The sequence below is a fragment of the Erinaceus europaeus genome, chromosome 13 (genome assembly GCF_950295315.1).
Source record: "Erinaceus europaeus chromosome 13, mEriEur2.1, whole genome shotgun sequence".
In the NCBI taxonomy this organism is placed as follows: Eukaryota; Metazoa; Chordata; class Mammalia; order Eulipotyphla; family Erinaceidae; genus Erinaceus; species Erinaceus europaeus.
Window position 1 is genome coordinate 26,073,567 of NC_080174.1, and position 23,870 is coordinate 26,097,436.

At 38.2% G+C, this 23,870-nt stretch overlaps 1 protein-coding gene across 2 annotated transcripts in view; it reads left to right on the plus strand.

Annotated features, from left to right (window-relative positions):
• Window positions 1–23,870, plus strand: part of DOP1A (DOP1 leucine zipper like protein A) — a 54,912-nt gene that overhangs the window by 15,292 nt on the left and 15,750 nt on the right. For both annotated transcript variants that reach the window (XM_060205431.1, XM_060205432.1), the window contains exons 6-16: window positions 871–971; window positions 3,125–3,384; window positions 6,381–8,370; window positions 9,650–9,761; window positions 9,855–10,037; window positions 12,008–12,133; window positions 15,014–15,148; window positions 19,555–19,610; window positions 21,525–21,629; window positions 23,023–23,089; window positions 23,243–23,387. In XM_060205431.1, the coding sequence (XP_060061414.1) occupies window positions 871–971; window positions 3,125–3,384; window positions 6,381–8,370; window positions 9,650–9,761; window positions 9,855–10,037; window positions 12,008–12,133; window positions 15,014–15,148; window positions 19,555–19,610; window positions 21,525–21,629; window positions 23,023–23,089; window positions 23,243–23,387 (3,280 nt within the window). The remainder of the gene's footprint in view (window positions 1–870; window positions 972–3,124; window positions 3,385–6,380; window positions 8,371–9,649; window positions 9,762–9,854; window positions 10,038–12,007; window positions 12,134–15,013; window positions 15,149–19,554; window positions 19,611–21,524; window positions 21,630–23,022; window positions 23,090–23,242; window positions 23,388–23,870) is intronic.

Consider the following 23,870-nt stretch of genomic DNA (forward strand, 5'->3'; position numbering starts at 1 on the left):
TTAAAAGTTGCTAACAGCACATTTTCTGCTACATTTCTGGTAATACATGTTAATTATCCATTACCAAGTGTTAACTCTTTCTAAATAACTTATTACTGCACTGTTCTAAATAACTTCTTTTACACTGTTCTTACACTTTTTCCCCCTGAATAATCCTCAAAGTGATATAATACTTTTCTTGAAGAAGTAATTTGAGGTTAATACTTTTAATTTTATCATATTTGTAATTTATTTATAATCAATGCATAATTTCTACAAGCAAATAAATCGTGTAAAATAATATTAATTTTGATTATTACGTAATATTTTCATATAACAAGGATGAAGTGCTTCCTATACTGAAGATATATGATGTGCACATTATCAGCCTTTTCCATCTTGCAATACACTATCATAGGAAATTGACTACATAGTCTAAAGAGTAACTATATACAGGGGCCAAGCAATGGCACATCTGGTTAAGCAATCACATTACAGTGCACAAGGACCCAGGTTCAATCTCCTGGTCCCCATCTGCCAGGGGAAAGCTTCACAAGTGGTGAAGCAGGGCTACAGGTGTCCCTCTGGCTCTTTTCCTGTCTCTCCCCTGCCCTCTCAATTCCTCTCTGTCTTTATTGAATAATAAGCAAATAAAAAAAATTTTTTTAAAAAGAGTAGCTATAAATGAGGCAACATGAGATGATCCTTTGACTTTACATTTTTCTATATATTTAAGTAGGTTTTGCATCTACTTCCTTAGAAATGTTAAGTTTATTGCAGTGTGTATAGGAACTCTCTTAAATTGCAACTTTGATTTTACTATAATAATGCATACTACCTTCAAGGAAGAATGAAACAATTCAGTCTTCGTTGTCCCATATTTCTCCTCAGAAAATAAGGATGGAAGCGCATGCAAAGTTTGCTGTTCTTTGGCATCTAACTAGGGACCTCCATATAAATAAGTCCTCATCTTTCGCACGCTCTTTTGACAGGTGGGTTACATTTATATTCATATTCAGCATAACAGTTTGCAGAAAGCCTCCTGGGGTAGAAAGATAGCATACTGGTTATGCCAAAGACTTTTATGCCTGAGGCTCCCAGTTCTCAGGTTCAATCCCCAGCATCATCATAAACCTGATCTGAGCATTGCTCAGGTACAAAGACAAACAAAAAGTCCTCCATAGCTGAGGCACCAAAGATCCCAGGTTCACTCCCCAGTTCACTCAGTATAAGACGGACCTGACTAATGCTCTGGAAAAGGGAGGGGGAGGATTTACCAGTTACTTTTAAAAATCTAAACTACATTGAAGTACATCATACTTTTTCACCGATCTACCAAATTTCTACTTTCTACCTCTGGAGTAAAAAGTACACCCCCCCCCCCGCCATTGTACAGCTATTCATCAAGTCTGCTATATGCTAGGTGTCAGAAAATGCAGCAGTCAACACAATTTTACTGAATCTATTTTACATTCAGTGAAATTACATAAAATCACTAGATTACATAAGTGTTTCTGTAGCAAATGTTTTAGATTCATTTACTTTTAATGAGAGACAGAAGAAGAGAAAGAAAACAGAGCACTACTTACTACGCAATTCTGGTTTATAATGGTGCTGAGGATTAAGTCTCAGGCATATAAATCTTGTATGCTGTCGAGTGCACTGTCTCTCCAGCCCCTTTAATAATTATCCTTAATCTTCTGTCTAAACTGGACTAACAAATCCTTTTCAGTAGTTCAAAGAATCTACTGTGTTTTTACTATTAGTCTCGACTGTGTAGTTGATTTATAACCTAAGTATGAGATTGGCACTGACTTCCAAGGAGATGCCTTTTTTAAGGGAGATTCATATATTGCCTAAGATAGCAGTCTCACCAACAGGTCTATTAGGATTAGCCAAGAATTTGTGCTTAATGTACAGCTCAGGATCATATGTTTTGCTCGACTGGATGTTAATTCAGCTGGTGCTTTTCTTTTCTTTTTTCCTTTTCTATTTAAGAAAGGATTAATTAACAAAACCATAGGGTAGGAGGGGTACAATTCCACACAATTCCCACCATCCAATCTCCATATCCCACCCTCTCCCCTGATAGCTTTCCCATTCTCTATCCCTCTGGGAGCATGGACCCAGGGTCATTGTGGGTTGCAGAAGGTAGATGGTGCTTTTCAAGCAGCACTATCAGTTTTGAATTATCTACTACTGAAACCCAGCAACAAATTAAAACCCTGGCCCTCTGTATGTAATAAGTGACTCCTCTCAGTGTGAGAACCACATTTTCCCATCATGGAAGTAATGTACTGAATTTGCCCAGAAGTTAAGTGACTTGCCCAGGACATGAGATAAAGTGGAAGCCCACATTTGACTCTACATTTTCTGATTTGAAATCATAGCTCCATGCCTTTCATAGAAGTTCTTTACTTGAATTAAGCATGTAACTTTTAATCATTAAAAGACTAGGAGCAGGGAACATGTACTGTTAACTAACAGGGAGCTTAGTATTTCTTTGATATGCTGCTGAAAAAAATATGTATGCATATGTTTTTCTAATTATTTAGTATTTGTCTTTAAAAGTAGTACTTGCAAAAAAAACAAAAACAAAAATAAATAAAAGTAGTACTTGCTTGTGAAATTTTAAAAATACAAGTATTTAAGAAATACTCTCGGGAGTTGGGCGGTAGTGCAGTGGGTTAAGCACACGTGGCACAAAGCAAGGACCGGCTTAAGGATCCTGGTTCAAGCCCCTGGCTTCCCCGCCTGCGGGGAGTCGCTTCACAGGCAGTGAAGCAGGTCTGCAGGTGTCTATCTTTCTCTCCCCTTCTCTGTCTTCCCTGCCTCTCTCCATTTCTCTCTGTCCTATCCAGTAACAACGACATCAATAATAACTACAACAATAAAACAACAAGGGCAACAAAAGGGAATAAATAAATATTTAAAAGAATTTAAAAATTAAAAAAAATAAATAGACATTTCTCCATTCTCATTCTTTCTACTAAGATTAAGATGATTAAAATGCTGTCATCAAAGTTTATCATGAAATATGACTGGTTTAAATAGTTACTTGCAAATAAGCAACAATTTATGATAATTTTGTGAAAATTACAGAAACTATTTTATTCTTAGTTTTAATTATTGTTTCTTATTGTAGGTCACTTTTCATCATGTTAGACAGCCTTAACAGTCTTGATGGTTCTACCAGCTCTGTAGGACAAGCCTGGCTAAATCAAGTCCTACAAAGACATGATATTGCAAGAGTTTTGGAACCATTGCTATTGCTTCTGCTTCATCCTAAAACTCAGAGGGTTTCAGTGCAGCGTGTACAAGCAGAACGTTATTGGAATAAGACTCCTTGTTATCCTGGAGAGGAAAATGACAAAGATTTCATGCAAAATTTTGCATGCAGCAATGGTGAATATCACATTTAAAAATAAGCTATTTAAAACAAAATGCAAGGTGAATACAACATACAGTAATAGAACTGAGTGTGACATTTTCTCCTTGGACTTACTTTTTCCTTTCTGGGTATACTAGCAATGCTCTTGCAGGCCATGTCAGAATGGGCTCCAACAATGACCATCTTAGAGGACTTGGATCTCTTTTGTCAGTTGACTCAGGAAAAGAATCAGCAATGCTCTGGCCAGAGACATTCTTCAGTTTTGGTGGAAATTTCTTTATTACTTTTTTAAATATTTTATTTATTAATGAGAAAGATAGGAGGAGGGAGAGAAAGAACCAGATTCACTCTGGTACATGTGCTGTCAGGGACTGAACTCAGGACTTCATGCTTGCGAGTCTAAGGCTTTATCCAGTGTGCCACCTCCCCGACCACTGGAAATTTCTTTAGATTTTTCTTAACAATCTGGGTGCTGAGTGGCTCTGTAGATACTTACTTGGAGATTTATAGTAAGCTTACAATGCATATTTGTACTTCATGAGTTCCTTCCCTTATTATAAAATATGAATACTAGGGTGGAGGTAGATAGCATAATGGTTATACAAACAGGTTCTCATGCCTGAGACACCAGAGTCCCAGATTCAATCCCCCACACCACCATAAGCCAGAGCTGAGCAGTGCTTTGGTTAAAAATAAATAAATAAATAAATAAATAAAATACGAATACTGCTACTCACCTCTGAAGGTTCCATCATAAATATTATATGTAGTCCTGTTTGCAACATGTTTAGGGCATGATTGGTGTATCTTTAATGTTTGCTATTCACTGTTACAATGAAGTTTCCACTATATAAACTCCGAAGGCCCTATGAAAAACAGGAATAACTTCCCCTTATATTTTAATTTATTATACACTAGGAACAAAAGACTCACAGATCTCTTAACAAATAACCCTGTGAAGTCAGTTACAAAGAATGTTTTACTGAGCAGAGCAGAAATCTGATGCTTAAAACTGTGGCTGGGAGTCAGGCAGTGGCGCAGTGGATTAAGCACAGGTGGCGCAAAGAGCCAGGACCGGCGTAAGGATCCCAGTTCGAGCCCCTGGCTCCCCATCTACCTGCAGGGGAGTCTCTTCACAGGCGGTGAAGCAGGTCTGCAGATGTCTATCTTTCTCCATTTCTGTCTTCCCCTCCTCTCGCCATTTCTCTCTGTTCTATCCAACAATGACGACAACAATAATAACTACAACAATAAAACAACAAGGACAACAAAAGGGAATAAATAAATAAATATAGACAAAAAATTTCAAAAACTCTGTGGCTTTCTCAGTGTCTTATGTGCTAAGTGATGGAATTAGAACTAAATCATCATATTCCTCTTTCTTGTTTGCTTGCTTTCTTTCTCTCTTTTTTCCTTCAAAGCACTGCTCAACTCTGGCCGCTGGTCATGCCACGGGGTATAATTGGGGTCTTTGCATGCAAGTTCCTCTGCATGACTGCTCTGCTGTCTTCCCAGCCCCTTTTCATCTTTAGTGTGTTTATTCAGAAACTTGGTTCTTCCTCTTACTTTCTTCTGTTTCCCTTCTTTTTTCTTTTCTTTCTCTCTCTCTCTCCCTTTCCCTCCCCCCACCCCCCCGCCACCCACTTTCCTTTTTTTTTCCTGCCTCCAGGGTTATTTCTGAGACTCAGTGCCAACATTACGAATCCACTGCTCCTGGTGGCCAATTTTTTCCATTTTATTGCTTAGAACAGAAAGAAATTGAGAGGGGAGAGGGAGGTAGAGAGGAAGAGTGAAAGATAGGACACCTGCAGACCTGCTTCGCCACTTATGAAGCGGACCCCCTGCAGATGGAGAGCATGGGCTCGATCCCACATCTTGTGTAGGTCCTTACACTCAGGTACTATGTGAGCTAAACTGGGTGTGCCACCACCCGCCCCCTCTTCTTTTTTTTTTTTCTTTAGATGAGACAGAGAGAGAGTGAAAGAGGCCACAGCACCATGGTTTTGTAGTTTCCTTCAGTGTGGTGGGGGCCAGGCTTAAACATAGGTCCTACACACGGCAAAGTAGCATACTGTCCAAGTAAGCTGTCTTGCTGGCCCTACCTTATATCTTCTAAGGACATGCTCTTCCCTCCTTATTGACCAAGTTTCATTGTGTTAGTGCTTTACATGCCAGCATTCTTATCTAGTTGCCAATTTTTCACCTCTCTTCTGAAGTCAAGCTCAGATCCCACTTGTGGTACCATGATGGCTTCCCTAAATTTTAGAACATGTGGTTTGTATTATTCACATAGAACTAAGCCTTTCACCTTTTAAAAAAGAATGCCATTAATCTGGTGTGTCTCTTGGATGGAGGTAGATAGCATAATGGTGATGCAGAAATGCCTGAAGCTCCAAAGTCCCAGGCTCAATCCCCTGCACCACCATAAACCAGAGCTGAGCAGTGCTCTGGTTAAAAAAAAATTTTTTAATTATATATATATATTTTTTTTCACCCAAATGTACAGAGATGGACGAGTTCAATTATGATTACCTAATTTCTTAACATAGAACTATGATATCTTTTCCTTTTCCTGTACTCATTGGAATAAAGTTTAGGACCTCACTTGTATAAGGCAATTCATAAATATTTGCTCAATTTTATTAGAATCAAGGCTGTATGTTTATATATCAACTGTAGGCGAATCAACTTGAGTTATTAGAAAAAAGATATAATTATTGTGCATTACCCAACAATATAAGGAAACAAACTTTAATTATAGTTCGAACTGATATCATTTTATCTGTATTAAGTGTTCTGGCCTATATAGTTCAGGTAAATGATAGGTCTTCTGTTGTTAATTTAGTTGTCTTATAACAGTAAATAATCATCTACATTTATTTTAATTTAAATGCTCTAAAGAAGTGGTAAATTATAATTTCAGTAGGGAAATACAAATATGTAATGAAGCTGTTCAACTATTTTAATATATTTTTATTTTTCCTTTTTTGCTGTCTTTCTCACATGCCAGTTAGCCAAGTACAACTTATTACATCTAAAGGAAATGGTGAAAAGCCACTTACCATGGATGAAATAGAGAACTTTAGTCTCACCGTTAATCCATTAAGTGATAGACTTTCCCTTCTAAGTACCAGCAGTGAGACAATTCCAATGGTTGTATCTGATTTTGATCTTCCAGACCAACAAATAGAAATACTTCAGAGTTCTGACTCTGGATGTTCACAGTCCTCTGGTGGGGACAATTTGAGTTATGAAGTTGATCCTGAAAATAGCAATGCCCAGGAGGATCCTCAGATGCCAAATGCAAGTTCCCCAGATGATGATGTTCAGCAGGTAGTGTTTGACCTGATATGTAAAGTCGTGAGTGGCCTCGAAGCAGAATCCCTATTAGCTACCTCTCAGTTAGAAACTGAATCTGTGCCTCTCAAACACAGTGACGTAGAACCAGGAGAGGAGGAAATTCAGAATGAAGATCAGTCCACTCAGCAGAATCCAAGTGCTTTTCTGAGGACAGAAAGTCCTCAGTTTCTGCCAGTGTCTGTGGAGGGAAGCCCTGAGTGCATTGCAAATGGAATCTCCCGAAATAGCTCCTCACCCTGTATTGCAGGAAACACACAGATTTTCCATGATTCTTCTGTTGCTTCTACAGAAACCAAATCCAGACAGAGGAGTCACAGTAGTATTCAGTTCAGCTTCAAAGAAAAATTATCAGAAAAAATCCCAGAGAAAGAGACAATTGTTAAGGAGTCAGGTAAACAACCAGGAGCAAAACCTAAAGTAAAACTTGCCAGAAAAAAGGATGATGACAAGAAAAAACCTTCAAATGAAAAACTCAAGCAAACTAGTGTCTTCTTCAGTGATGGTCTGGATTTAGAGAACTGGTATAGTTGCGGAGAGGGAGAAATCTCTGAAATTGAGAGTGACATGGGTTCTCCAGGATCACGGAAATCTCCCAATTTCAACATCCATCCTCTCTATCAGCACGTGCTTCTGTATCTCCAGTTGTATGATTCATCAAGAACACTTTATGCCTTTTCTGCCATCAAAGCCATCTTGAAAACGAATCCTATTGCTTTTGTAAATGCCATTTCAACTACTAGTGTAAATAATGCATATACCCCTCAGTTGTCTCTGCTTCAGAATCTGTTGGCCAGACATCGGATTTCTGTTATGGGCAAAGACTTTTATAGTCACATTCCTGTAGACTCAAATCATAACTTCCGGAGTTCTATGTACATAGAAATTCTTATTTCCCTTTGCTTATATTACATGCGGAGCCACTACCCGACTCATGTGAAGGTTACTGCACAAGATTTAATAGGTAATCGAAACATGCAGATGATGAGCATAGAAATTTTAACACTTCTCTTTACTGAGCTAGCAAAAGTAATAGAAAGCTCGGCAAAGGGTTTCCCTAGTTTTATCTCTGACATGTTATCTAAATGCAAAGTTCAGAAGGTGATTCTTCACTGTTTGCTGTCATCTATCTTCAGTGCACAGAAATGGCACAGTGAAAAGACAGCAGGTAAGAACATGGTTGCTGTGGAAGAAGGTTTCACAGAAGACAGCCTTATCAACTTCTCAGAGGATGAATTTGACAGTGGCAGCACGCTACAGTCACAACTCCTTAAAGTCCTTCAGAGACTCGTTGTTCTAGAACACCGGGTGATGACCATCCCAGAAGAAAATGAAACAGGTTTCGATTTTGTTGTATCTGATCTGGAACATATCAATCCCCATCAGCCCATGACTTCTCTTCAGTATTTGCATGCACAGCCGATCACATGTCAAGGCATGTTCCTCTGTGCAGTTATACGAGCTTTACACCAACACTGTGCTTGTAAGATGCACCCACAGTGGATTGGTCTAATCACTTCTACTCTGCCTTATATGGGAAAAGTTCTACAGAGAGTGGTTGTCTCTGTGACACTACAGCTTTGCAGAAATTTAGATAATCTGGTTCATCAGTACAAACACGAAACTGGATTATCTGATAGTAGGTAAGGGTTGATTTTTAAGTTTGTTGTCTATTGTTGACATTTTCCACATATGTGGTAGCCCAGAAAGTCAAACTTTAAGTGACTAAATTAGCTCTTACCTGCAGTTTGCAAAAACATGTTATTTTTACAGAGAAGAAATTTTAATTTGTGGAAGAACATCAATGAGTGGATCAAGAATGAGGCTGGCAAGCTTGGTTTCTTTGGCGAGGGCCTGCTTGTCATGCACAGGACCAAAGTTCAGACCCAGCTTCCATCACACTAGAGGAGGCTTCGGATCTATGTATCTTTCTCTTTCTTCCTGTCAGTAAAGCAGTTGGCCTGGAACACTGCAGGTCTGGGGGCTGATGGAGAAAAAAAATAACCAAAACTTGGAAAAGAAAAAGAATATTTAAACTAGCCATTTTTCTCCCAAAACCTGAAATTAATTTCGAGGCCCCTTTTGAAGATTGATTAAAAGTAATAGCTGAGCAAAGTATTTCCCACTTTTTATGTGCTATTTTAACAAGAGCAGATTAATTTTAGACTAAAAACAGTTTGCAATTACAAATAATTCCTTTCTTATCTGATTTTCTCCTTTGTGGTTTTAATAATTTGATGGAAAATTCCATCTCTACCCCATGTTCAAAGCTACTCTGCCAAAAATTAACCAGATATTTAGTGTCAGGTTTATTTCTTAGATGACCTGTGAATATCTGTTAAATGTAGGATAGCTACTTGTATCACTTAATATTGATGTGCTTGCCACTATGCAATTGGTAGAGATTTGCTATTTTGGTTGAATATATATATATAATATTTTTTAGCCAAATGACCTCAAGTTTACTTTACAGTTTGCTTAATGTGGCTCACTTACTATATAGATCAGGATATAAAATCTACTAATCTAGGGGGTTGGGCGGTAGCGCAGCAGGATAAGTGCACATGGCACAAAGTGCAAGAACCAGTGTAAGGATCCTGGTTTGAGTCCCTGGCTCTCCATCTGCAGGGGGGTCGCTTCATAAGCACTGAATTAGGTCTGCAGGTGTTTTATCTTTCTCTCCCCTTCTGCCTTCCCCTCTTCTCTCAATTTCTCTCTGTCCTATCCAATAACAATGGCATAACTAACAATAATAATAACCACAACAACGATAAAACAACCAGGGCAACAAAAGGGGGAAAAAAGAAAATCTACTAATCTATCCTTTTCATTATCCAGTCAAGTCAAATTAGTGTACCTAGAACATGCTGGTCATTTGATAAAGCATCAGCTTTTCTTTCACAGAAATGTACTTTCTTTCAGGCCTTTGTGGATGGCATCAATTATCCCACCAGATATGATCCTTACCCTTTTGGAGGGCATCACAGCCATTATCCATTACTGTCTATTGGATCCTACTACACAGTATCACCAAGTAAGGCTGCACAAATAATTGATCGCTTTTTAAAGGTAGTATGGTCTAATAAGCTCCCCTTGTGATAATACTGCTTTCCCTCATTTTTAATAGCTTTTGGTCAATGTAGATCAAAAACACTTGTTCGAAGCCCGCAGCGGAATCCTCTCAATCCTTCATATGATCATGTCTTCGGTGACATTGCTTTGGAGCATACTGCATCAGGCTGATTCGTCAGAAAAGATGACTGTTGCTGCCTCTGCATCTGTTACCACTATTAATCTTGGAGCCACAAAGGTTAGACAATTCTTGCTTCATATATGAGGTTCAAGAATCTCTCCCAAGTGCTTTTCCAAAGGTCATATTCACAATTTGTGAATAACTTGAATTTAGTACTCTACATGAACTGAGTAATTAATTAGAAATAGGAGTAGTTCTATTTGTTTTATTGAGATACAACATATCACAAAATTCACTTATTTTTAGCACATGTAGTGCAATGATTTTGTTTTAATATGATGTGAGGTATTAAAGCCAGATTCTTGTGCAAATATTGTGCCTCTGAGCCCCATCTTCTTGCCCCCCCTTTTTCTTTCTGTCTCCAGGGTTATCACTGAGGCTCAGTGCCTACACTATGAATCCACTGCTCGTAAAGGCCATTTTCTCCAGTTTGTTGCCCTTGTTGTTATTATTGTTATTGTTGCCATTACTGTTGTTGTTGTTGAATAGGACAGAGAGAAATTGAGAGAGTAGGGGAAGACAGAGAGGATAGAGGAAGATAAACACCTGTAGACCTGCTTCATCACTTGTGAAGCAAGGCCCCCCCTCCCCCCACAGGTAAGGAGCTGGGATCCTTATGCTGGTCCTTGTGCTTCACTCCATGTGCACTTAACCTACTGCACTACAGCCCAGCCTCCTTTGGCCCAATTTTTATATTTTTATTAGAGGACACTGCTTCACCATTAATAGAGTTTCACAAGTGTTTTGCAGGTATCTTTTTAAAAATTCCTTTATTGGAGAATTTATAGTTTACAGTCAACAGTAAAGTAAAATAAAAAAAGTTTGTACATGTGTAACATTTCTTAGTTTGCCACATAACAGTTCAAGCCCACTAGGTCTTCCTTTATCTTCCAGGACTTGAAACACCTTTCATGAGACAAGCGGTTGTATCTATGTGTCAACAACTATACTGTAAACCATTAACCCCCTCTGCAAGTGGGAAAAAAATTAAAATAAGAAAGAAAAAAATACCTTGATTCAGAACAGGCAGATAGCATAATGATCATACAAAGAATTTTCATGCCTGAGACTCCAAGGTCCCAGGTTTAGTCTCCACCACCGTTATAAGCCAAAGCTGAGCTGTGCTCTGAACACACACACACACTTAGTCTCTGAGGCATTTTCAAAATCATTCGCTTTACATTTAGAGAAAAATTATATGAATGTTTAAAAATGTGTTGTTTCATTTGTCAAATCTACATTCTTGGTTTTTGGTCTTACTCCTGGATTCAGTGGTCATGAAAACATGAACTAGGGATTAGAAATAGTAGAAATAAAAAATATTGTTTCAAGGTCAGGGGAGGTGGTTCAACCAGTAGAGGACATGTTTTCTATGCTTGAGGCTCTGGGTTCAGTCCTCAGTAACACATAAAATCACCAAAGCACTGGTGGAACATTGCTTTGATCTCTCTCTTTCCCCTCCCAATCCATTTTTTTCCCACACTCATAAAAATATAAACTATAACACGGGCCAAGGAAGTGACACAGTGCATGTGCAAGGCTCTAGGTTCTATTCCTGGCACTGCATTATTATTTTTTTTTTTGCATAAGAACTGATATTTACACTAAAGTATGCTTTTTTGCTTGCTTAATTTGCTTTAATTTCACTTCAGTATAAAATGGGAGACAGAAAAATAGCTAAGTGGGTAGACAGCATGCTTTGCCATGCTTGTAGCCCAGATTCAAACCCTGGCACCATATGTGAGGTGCTGTGGCATCTCACTTGCCGCTCTTTTACTGTCAGTCTAAATGAGAAATTCCCTTTTATTTTAAAGAATATACATCAAATATAATTAAATTGTTGTCTTTCTCTGTGATCACAATGAATAGACTCTTGTGTTGATTGGTAGTTGTCATTTTTATAGGTTTTTCTTTAAGAGTTAAAATGACAACAGGTGGTAAAAACACATGACAAAAACTAAAGATTCAACCTAGTTATAATGCATTCATAATTCTTAGTTTGTTTACCATTTGTTTAAATGTTTTAGAACCTGAGACAGCAGATCCTTGAATTGTTAGGCCCCATTTCAATGAATCATGGTGTTCACTTTATGGCTGCCATTGCATTTGTATGGAATGAAAGAAGACAGAACAAAGCCACCGCCAGAACCAAGGTGTGTATTAAGCCATTTAGTACTCCTCACCCCCACTTTGGTGAATTACTGCTAATTTTCAACTTTCCGTTTGAGTTAAAATGGAATTGGGATGTGGTGGCTAGTAGAAAAGCAGCAGTTTGTCTACAGAGTCACATATGATTTATTGCTTAAGTATTTAAGTAAGTATAGAAATGTAATACTTGGGGACCAGTGGTGGTGCACCTGGTTGAGTGCACGCTACAGTGTGCAAGGACCCAGGTTCGAGCTCCCCGTCCCCACCTGCAGGAGGAAAGGTTTGCAAGTGGTGAAGCAATGTTGCAGGTGTCTCTCTGTCTCTCCCTCTCTAACACTCCCTTCCATCTAGATTTCTGGTTGTCTCTATCAAATAAAGTAAAGAAAATTAAAAAAAAAAAAAAAAGAAATGTCATACTTGTAAAATGTAAAAAACAAAAACAAAAAACCTGTATTTAAACTGTGGCTGTATGTGAAATAGAAATGGAAATATAGTAAGTAGCACTTTTTAAATGTCACTCAGGCTATGAGTAAAGAATTTGAAGAGTTTTCATCTTCATTTGCTTTCATTACTATATGTTAGCTTAAATAGTCTTTTTACAACTGGAATTCTTTTTTTTTTTACAACTGGAATTCTTATGATGATTTTCACTGGATTATATATGTGACAGTTGTGTTAGTTTATGAGTTTGAGTGTTCAAGTGCTCTATATTGGAAATAGTAACTTATTAGAACCTTAAGACTTAAATTTATATGAGCTTTATGGTTTGTCTAGCTCAAGATTTCTAATCTGTTATTTTTTGCTGAGTTCACATTGATATATACTACCATTTTCAAAGTAATAAACATGAAAATGGTATTTCACATGTGAGAATTTAACTGCCCATACTATATTGGACTGAGTTGAAATCCTGGGTTGATATTTAAAAGTAGTCAGGTAGGTGATTTAAAATGGCATATAGGGACCAGGGAGATAGCTTACCAGGGTGGGTGTCTGCTTTGTCTTTCATGAAATCAAGATTCAAGTCCAACCCTCACTCTACTGAAGGAAGTTTTAAAGGTGTTGTGTTTTTCTTTCTATTTGAAAAAGTCAACCTGAAGTGGTGACATTGCCATGACAACAATAAGAAATTAATTATTAAATAACATATTAAATATGTGTGTTTTCTCTGCTATTGTCCTAAAGCTGAGAGTTAAGGCATAAACCCATAATGGAAAAAAAAAAAGTACAAGGAACTACAGAGAAAAAAGTTCCAACAAAGTTATAAATGACTTATTAACAATAGAGAATGCTGATAATGAACTGCCTACACGAAGGGTACCAACTCTACTGTAAAACCACAGATCTCTGGTAGTAGATAGAAGTCTTACATGCTTGTAAAAGCAAAGAGTTACGATGGGTCTGGAAGTTATGTAAAACACACAAAACTCATCCTTTTTGTCTTCAAATCCATTTCTCTATCATTTACCCCAGTAGAAGATTGGAGGCAGGTTTAGATTTATCAGAGAAACTCTGATGGACCTTTTATTTAAAATTTCATTTATTTAACTTGATAAGACATGTGAGGGGAGAAGGGGATAGTGAGGAAGAGAGATGAGAGACATTTACCACTTATGAAGTTATCCCCATACAGATGGGGGTCAGGGGCTTAAACCCAGGTTCTTACATGTGGTAATCTGTGCCACCACCCAGCTCCAAACCTTTGGACTATTCAAGACACAAGGTTCACATAGGTAGAAATTAGACTTTCTTCTAAAAGCTGGGAGCATTTAGAGGAGGTCTAATAACTGGGACTCTGGGAGAAATCAGTACCACTTTAGAGTGATGGCAAGACTGTCTCTTAAGTGATTTCAGAACTCCTATTTAGGAAAATGACATAATCAAGTGAGGAGCACCTATAACTACAGCTTTTAAAAAAAAATTATTTATTTATACCCTTTTGTTGCCCTTGTTGTTTTATTGTTGTAGTTATTACTGATGTTGTCGTTGTTGGATAGGACAGAGAGAAATGGAAAGAGGAGGGGAAGACAGAAAGGGGGAGAGAAAGATAGACACCTACAGACCTGCTTTACCACCTGTGAAATGACTCCCCTGCAGGTGGAGAGCTGGGGCTCGAACAGGGCTCCCTACACCCGTCCTTACACTTTCTACCACGTGCGCTTAACCCGCTGTGCTAGCACCCAACTCCCATAACTACAGGTTTTTAAACCTCTTAACAAAAAACTAGACTCCTGCCACCTTTCACTAAATGTTGTGCACAATTGTTTTTTATCCCACCACTTTCTAATTCCTTTTTGAAAAGTAATATTAACATACTTAAGAACACAATAATCAGATCCCTGGGGTTCAAATTCTGACTTTTCGCCCGTTACTATATGGCCTCAGGGTATAAATGCTACATTGAGTTTACAATTAGAAGAATATATATTATACATATATAACATATACTATATATGTATGTCATTTAAGAAATACCTCATACTGGACAAATATACTGCAAATATGTTGTCATTCCTCAATGCTAAAAACTAAGAAATTACTATTTAGATGAAGAAAACCTAGAATGATAGACATAACAACTAGGTTAAAATAAAGTGACAACCATACAGATAATATTGAAGAAATTACAAGTAGCAATGGCAGTGTTGGTGAAACCTTATTGCACCTGTGAAATAAGGAATTATAAGGAACAGTGAGAGGAACAGCTTATAACAGGAATTATAAGGAACAGTTTCACTCTAACTCGCCTTGCAAAGTGAGAACCCAGGTTCAAGCCTCAGCATCAGGAGAAGCTCCACAGAAATGAAATATTCTCAATTCTGTGATTTCTTTTACAAGACTTGTTTATATTTCTACAGACATAAATATGATGCTGTTTTATCCAGGTTATTCCTGCAGCCAGTGAAGAGCAGCTTTTACTGGTAGAACTGGTTCGATCAATCAGTGTCATGAGAGCTGAAACTGTTATACAAACAGTGAAAGAAGTTTTAAAACAGCCCCCAGCCATAGCAAAGGACAAGGTATGACTGTTTTTGTTGTTTGTTTGCTTTTCTTTACAACTGTACTTGAGAAAATATACCGATATGTAAGATAGTTAATTTTAACTATGTTACAGGTTGCAGAGTTGAATGACTGTGTCCTCAAACTGCTGTAATAAAAAAATTTACCCAAAACTGTTATGAGGGGCCTGGGAGGTAGCATAGTGACTAGAAATTGGACTTAAAGCACCAGGTGTGGGAGTTTGACCTCTGATATTACCTATATCAGAGTAATGCTCCAGTTTTACCTTTTCTCCTCTCCATCTCAACCCTTGATCCCCCCAACCACCACCCAGCATCCCATGTGCCAGAGTGATGATACTTGTGGCTCTCTCTCTCTCTCTCTCTCTCTCTTATTAATAAAGTCTTATTAAAAGTTGGAATAATCAAGGAGTTAGCATAATAGTCATGCAAAAGACACTTATGCTGCCACACTTATGCTGCCACATCCTAGGTTCATTTCCTGGCACCATCTTCAGGCAGAGCTGAACAGAGTTCTGGTTAAAAATAATAATAATAGGGTGGTGGTAGATAGCATAATGCTTATGCAAAAGACTCTCTCTCATGCCTGAGGCTCCAAAGTCCCAGGTTCAATCCCCTGTACTACCATAAGCCAGAGCTGAGCAGTGCTCTGGTTAAAAAAAAAAAAAATTAAGAAAAAAAAATAATAATAAGGGGCCATGCGGTAGCACATGGCGCTTTGTGCAAGAATCCCTGTTCGAGCCCCTGGCTCCCCACTTGCAAGGGGTTTGCTTCACAAGTGGTGAAGCAGTTCTGCAGTTGTCTTCCTCTCCCCCTCTGTCTTCCCTCTCTGTCTTCTTCCCCTTCTCTCTCTATCTATCCAACAACACCGGCCGTGACAACAGCGATAACAGCAACAACAATGGAAAAAATGGCTGCCAGTACGGGGGATTCGTAGTGCAGGCACCGAGTCCTAGCGCTAACCCTGGAGACAGTAAATAAATAAATAATAATAAAGTAGAAATAAATAAAATGTCTTGATGTTGTGATCACATCTGCCGCAGATGAAGAGCAGTTAGCTGGTGATCTCTATAATGGCATCTAAGGCAATCAGAATATGACCAAATTCTTAATTAAGGGGAGGGGATAGTTTTATGGCTATTTAAAGGAGGAACACAGAGCTGAGAACCTCATATTGTTGCCATTTCATAGCTTCATTATTATTTTCTATGTGAAAATAATATTAACTCTGTCACTTCTTTATTTGTTACTGTAACCTTTGCCATCTAAGTGCCTTGTCTTAATTGGCCAGACATTAAAGTCTACTGTTAGTTAGGCTAGAACATCTCTAGCACTTTCTGCTCTTTATACAATCAACACTGAGACATCATCTTTTCCATACTTGCTAACTACAAATGCTAGATTTTCAGCCAAGCTAAAAATCGTGGTTTTAGGGCAGGGTAGATAGCATAATGGGTATGCAAAGAGACACTCATTCCAGAAGATCCGCAGTCCCAGTTTCCTAGCCCCTGCACCACCATAAACCAGAGCTGAGCAGCACTCTGATAAATTAAAACAAAAACAAAAACAAGAAAAGAAACATGTATTTATTTATTTTATTATATTTATGTATGGTATTGAGACAAATTGAGAGGATTAGCGAAGCTAGAGAGGGAGAGAGAGAGAAAGAGAGACACCTGCATCGCCGCTTTACCACTCGCAAAACTTTCTACCTGCAGGTGGGGACCTAGGTCTTTGTGCATTGTAACGTGTGCTCAACCAGGTGTACCACCACCTGGCCGCCAAAATCATGTTGTTGTTGTTGTTGTTGTTATTATTATTATCTATGTTTATTTATTGGCAAGAGACAGAAATTAAGAGGGAAGTGGATGATAGAGAGATAGACACCAGCAACACTGCTTTACCGCTCATGAAGCTTTCCCCTTGCAGATGGGGGCCAGAGACTTGAATCCGGGGCCTTGCACACTCTGATGTCAGTGCTTAACCAGGTGTACCACCACTTGGCCCCCAAAACCATGTTCTTTAAAGAATTATTACGCATACTAGAAAATGTTAAATTTTAAAGGCTTATTTCTTTTATGAGAAGCTGAGAAGGAAAGAGAGAGCCCAGAGCACAGCTAAGCTCTGTCATATGCACCACTGGGGTGTCAAATCTTGTGTTTTTTGTTTGTTTGTTTATCTTGAATTGTTAGTGGAAAGTGCTTATGTGTGTGGGTAACTAGTGACTTTATTATCTTTTTTAGTAATTTTCTTATAATTATTAAGTCACTTCTGGGACATCAGTAATAAAACTTTAAATTTGCATGAGAACCCAATTCAGCATATTTTGAACTTCCACTCCCAGACAATAGGCTAAAAAACATAAAGGTGTGAAAATAAGTAAGAATCCCACCAACAGTTTTTTCCCAATTTTCTCTCTCATACTAAGAGGGAGGAAACTTTAAGGGAATAATTGGTACTTTAAGGAACAAACTGTTAAATGTTAGTAGATCTCAGCCTCACTTTGCTGTCATTACTAGTTTCTTTTTTTAATGTTTTATTTATTACTTATTGGTAAGAGACAGAGAGAAATTGAGAGGGGGAGAGGGCAATAGAGAGGGAGAAAGATGGACACCTGCAGTACTGCTTCACCACTCTGAAGCTTTCCCCGCTGCAGTGGGGACTGGGGGCTTGAACACAGGTTCTTGAGCATTGTACATATGCACTCAACTGGGACCTGTACTACAACAGGTCCCTCCTTTAAATAAAATCTAGTTTTTATTTATTGGACAGAAACAGAAATTGAAAGGCAAAGAAACTCTCGTGCCTGAGGCTCTGAAGTCCCAGGTTCAATCCCCCACACCACCATAAGCCAGAGCTGAGCAGTGATCTGGTGTTTCTCACTATGTCTTTCTCTCTCTGCATCTCTCTCAAAAATAAAAATAAATAAGTAAAATACTTTTTAAAAAATTGAAAGGGGGGGAATAGAGAGGGAGAAAGATGGTCTTTCTTTTCTCCTTTTGTCTTTTCTCTCTCTCGCTCTCTCTCTCGCTCTCCTCCTCTCTAACCAGAGCACTGCTCAGCACTGCTCAGCTCTGGTTAATGGTGGTCCTGGGGGATTTAACCTAGGACTTCAGAGTCTCAGGCATGAGAATCTGTTTTACATAACCATTATGCGATCTCCCCCACCCTCCCATTGCTAATTTCACAGGACAGGTTTTGTAGTTGTTTTATGACATGCTACATTAAACACTTTTTTAAATTAAAGACTACATTTTAGGGTATTACAAGTGGTTTCCACATTTGAACTGCTATCCTAAATGAACAGAAATGTGTGATAAAAGTACATTTAAGTTCACTTTTCATTAAAAAAAAAAAAATCGCACCTTAATTCTGATAGCACCAGCCAAGCATAAACTGGTTGAAATGAAAATCATTTGATGTTTATAGAGTAAATTGATCATTTAAAGGCAGAGCACCTACCTTGTATGTATTAGACCCTGGGTTGCATCCCCAGCACCACATGAAATGGTAATGAGAACTCCATGGATGCGGAAGCTTTTTCTCTCTTTGTCACTCATAAAATATAATTAGGGCTGGAGAAACAGCATAATGGTTATGCAAAAATCTCTCATGCCTGAGGCTCTGAGGTCCCAGGTTCAATTCTGAGCACAGCCATAAGCCAGAGCTGAGCAGTACTCTGGAGTGTCTCTCTCCCCCACTCCTCTCTCTCATAAAAATAAATAAAATATTTTTTAATTAAAGTAAAAAATTGGACTTAGGGGGTCAGGCAGTAGCACAGCAGGTTAAGTGCACATGGCACAAAGTGCAAGGACCAGTGTAAGGATCCTGGTTTGAGCCTCCCGGCTCCCCACCTGCAGGGTCACTTCGAAAGATGAAGCAGGTCTGCAGAAGTCTTACCTTTTTCTCTCCCTCTTTGTTTTCCCTTCCTCTCTTGGTTTCTCTATGTCCTATCCAACAACAATGACAGCAATGACAACAATAATAATAATAACAACGATAAACAACAATGGCAACAAAAGAGAAAAGTGGCCTCCAGGAGCGGATGATTAATGGAGCCCCAGCGATAATCCTAGAGGAAAAAAAACCAAAACACTGGACTTAAAAAAATCACTTAGCAGTAGTAAAGCATATGTGTGAGACCATGGCTTAGATCTCCAGCACTGTAGGGGGGAAAAGTAACAGAGTATGAACTTCTGATATGTTGTGGGATGGGGTTCCTTCAGTCCATTTTTCAACTTTTTAAAATAATTCTGTGTTTTCCTTAGTAAATGAAGAGTGGCATCTTTTTTCTGAGCGACCTTTTTTTTTTAATTTAAAAAATAGTGCTAAAATACAGAGTAGTTCTGCAATAAGAATGCAGTAAGAGCATACTTCATTATAAAACTAACTTCTTCTGTTTATAGAAACATCTTTCTTTGGAAGTTTGTATGCTTCAGTTTTTCTATGCCTACATTCAAAGGTAAGAAAACTTATGTGAATTTTTGCTTACAACATTACTGATTTATAAAATTTGGAAATATAGTTGAGAAGTTGCTATGTTTTCCCAGTAAAACTAAAAGAGCATATGCTAGAAACAGACTTTGTTTATGGATAAATTTATATGTCATTGAGTATCTTTTTATGATTCAGTCATATAAATTTTATAAACTCTAAGCCTAAAAACTCAAGTATATTGAAGATATATACATTAGATGTTAATAAATCAAATAATAAGACAGTAATTTAAATATGAAAGCTGAATTCTGCTCTTGTAATGTGTGCTCAACCAGGTGTGCCACTGTTCAACCTTCTGAATTCTACTTTTGAAACCATGCCTTTTGCTACTGAGTCCATTATTCTTTTTGATATTGATGAACAGATAGTAATATGATTTATTAAATACTGGGAATGATGTAAAAGTGCCTTCTTTTTTAATTTTTATGTATTTATTATTGGATCCAGACAGAGAAATTGAGAAGGGAGGGGAAAATAGAGAGGATGAGAAATAGACACCTGCTACCTTGCTTCACCACTTGTGAAGCTTCCCCCCTGGCAGGTGGGGACCAGGGCCTTGTACCTAGGTCCTTGGGCACTGTAATGTGTAACCTTAACCAGATGTGCCACTAAAAAGAATCCTCTTGGGGGTTGGGTGGTAGTGCAGCAGGTTAAGCGCACATGGTACAAAGCGCCAGGACCAGCGTAAGGATACTGGCTCCCCACATACAGGGGGGTCACTTCATTAGCAGTGAAGCAGGTCTGTAAGTGTCTGTCTTTCTCTCCCCCTCTGTCTTCCCCATCTCTCTCGATTTCCCTCTGTCCTATACAACAACAATGACATCAGTAACAACAATAATAATAACCACAACGCTAAAACAACAAGGGCAACAAAGGGGGAAAAATGGCCTCTAGGAGCAGTGGATTTGTGGTGCAGGCACCAAGCCCCAGCAATAACCCTGGAGGCAGAGAGAGAGAGAAAGAGAGAGAAAAGTATCCTCTTGTCATAGTTCCAGTTTTTTGTTGTGTTTTGTTTTTGTCATCATTGGGCTCCAAGATGACTTTTCCACATAAAGACAAGTGAGAGGGAAAGATAACACAGCCCCAAAATGTCCTCCAGTGTTGTGGGAGTCTAGGCTTGAATCTGGGTCAGACATATGACAAAGCAGGCCCACTGTTCAGCTGAGCTATCTTGCTGAGCCTGCTTCTATTTTTGTGTTTAGTTGACCCCTAAATAGAGCAGGACAGGAAGTGGGTGTCCTTGATGTTAGCCTTTAATGTTAGTAATTAAACTGAGATTTATTGTAGTTGTGTTTTATTTATTATAAGAGTTCATGTAATTAAGCACTGAAATTTCTCTAGCAATTTTTAAGCTAATAATTCATACTGGATAGTTTAAGTGTGCTTGATTTTCTTCTTATATTAATAGAAGACAAATTTTAGGAATTTGTTCTTCCATAGTTCATAAAAATTTAGGGAATGTTATGGCGAAACAGAAAATATATGCTAAAAGGGGACCAGGCAGTGGCACACCCAGTTAAGCACATTAGTTCTGTGCTGAAGAACCAGCACAAGAATCCATGTTCAAGACCCTGGCTCCCCACCTGCAGAGGGGATGCTTCACAAGGGGTGAACCTGGTCTGCAGGTGTCTTATCTTTCTCTCTTCCTCTCTACCTCCTCTCTCTCTCTCTCTCTCTCTCAATTTCTCTCTGTCCTATCCAATAAAATGGGGGAAAAAATGGCCACAGGAACAGTGCATTTTTAGTACAGGCACTAAGCCATAGTGATAACCCAAGAAGAAAAAGAAAAAAAAAAAACAGTTAAATACTGAGAAAATACTAAGAAAATTAAAATTTACTCACTTACTGTGACTTTACATAAACAACATTTATCCCGCAGAATCCCTGTGCCCAATTTAGTGGATAGCTGGACATCTTTGCTGATACTTCTGAAAGACTCAATACAACTGAGTCTTCCAGCCCCAGGGCAGTTCCTCATACTTGGGTAAGTTATAACAATGAAAATATGATTTTAAATAATAAGTAATATTCAGTGTTCTGATTATTGAATAGCAGGTGTTTGTCTAAGTATGTGATCTTTATCTTCTTATGAGATTCTCAAGGTATAAGATTTGATTTATGGCTAGAAAGCTCACTGAGTGGGATGTATTCTTTGCCATGCCTACCCCCCAGGGTCAAACCTAGGCACAACATGGGAGCACCTAGGCATTTGAGGGAAACTCTAGTGCTGTGATGTCTCTCTCTCTGATCTATCAGAATGAGGACATAAAAGTCACCCCTGGAAGCAGTAATATTGAGCCCTCTGGCTCAACCAAAGAAGGAAACAGAAAGTTAAAGATTACAATAATTAGCACTTAAAAAGGTATCAGCTCTAGTTTTTATGAGAGACATATCTATCTAGTAGAAATCCAATGACAGCCTCATGTTGGTTTCTGATTCTTACCTTCTAATCTCACTTCTATGACCTTAGGTACCTCCATAAAACTCTAAAAGATTATTTCCCCTTTTGTCAAGCAAGAATGATAGTATTTGCTTTTACTTACCTCTGAGTTGCTGTAAGGCTCAAAGTAGAAATGCATGTACAGCTTTAAATCTATGACTGAGTAAATCTATGACTGATTTAATTAAAAATTATGACTATCCAGGGGTTGGCACCAGCTAGGGCATTTGTCTCTGAACCCGGGCCTGTTTGCCCAATCTTTGGCTCTTCCATTTGATGCTGACTACTTGAAATTACTTATTGCACCATGTTGGTGTGATAGGCAGGGTGAGGGGCCCTGCTCCAGGTACCCAAATAACTATAATTTATTCATCCCCAATGTTATAATTGTGTGCATATGCCTCAGTTTATGTCTTGTATTTCTGGGTTCTTTCCAGTTTTGACTTTATAAACATATTTTATAAACATCCATCCTCACAGCAACGTTTATTGAAAGTTCACTGCCCAAGAGGTGACTCATTAGGTTAAGTACATTCTTTGCTTGCTGATGTTCTGGGTTTATCTCTGGTACCACATATTGCAGAGCAGAAGTCTAATTTCTCTCTTTATCTCCTTTTCTCTCTTTCATAAAATAAACTTTAAAAATTCCTTTGGTACATAGGAAATGTCACTGTAGAAAGAATTCAAAGATAGTTACCAATAGAGCTAACCACATAATTGAAGTAGAGATTTTACTAAATAAATTCAGGTATTATAACTTTAAAAAAATCCAGTTTTGCAAATGGTTTTTCATATTACTGGATTTCTCTGTTATATATATATATATGCATTCAACATATAAAATAGAAATCGAAGCCACAAAACCTTTAACTCACTGTGAGAAATTAAATTGCATTTTTAGACTAATACTTTCCATGTTTCTCTTTGGCCCTTTTAGGGTTCTAAATGAGTTTATTATGAAAAACCCTAGTTTGGAAAATAAAAAGGATCAAAGAGATCTTCAGGTAAGGCATTCTAAATTGAGGACTATTGCTAAACCTTTTTCGAGTATCTTCAGCTCTGTAGTGGGAATGTCAAATGACCTCATTGTGTAGGTTTGTGTTGATGCGCACACTTATACAGTATAGTCTTCCCTTTTGTTGTCTATTTGTTTTTAGGATGTAACTCATAAAGTAGTGGATGCAATTGGTGCAATTGCTGGTTCTTCTTTGGAACAGACAACATGGTTGCGAAGAAATCTTGAAGTTAAGCCATCTCCAAAAATAATGGTGGATGGGACCAATTTGGAATCTGATGTTCAAGGTAGATCTCAAACATACACATATATTTGTAGGAATGTATTCACCAAGAAACTGTTGCTGCCATTTTGATAAGTGCCATAAAATTGATTCTTTAGGGACTGGGTAGTCCCTAAAGGGGACTGGCAAACCCAGCAGAGTGCACGTTACCATGTGTGGCAACCCCGTTCAAGCTCCTGATCCCCGTTTATCAGCAGGGAAGCTTCATAAGCAGTGGAGCAGTACTGTAGGTGTCTCTCTTTCTCTGCACCCCCACCCCCTTCCACCCTCGTGTCTTTCATTCTCTATTGAAAAACAGAAATAAAAAGTAGCTGCTGGGAACTGTGGAGTGTACAGGCACTGAACTTCAATATTAAGCCTTCTGGAAAAAAATAAAATTCGTAGTAGTAGATATTTAGTAGTTACATTATTATTATTGTTGTTGTTGTTATTATTATCATCATCATCATCAGAAAAAGACCTAATTATACCTTCACTTTACCTGTCT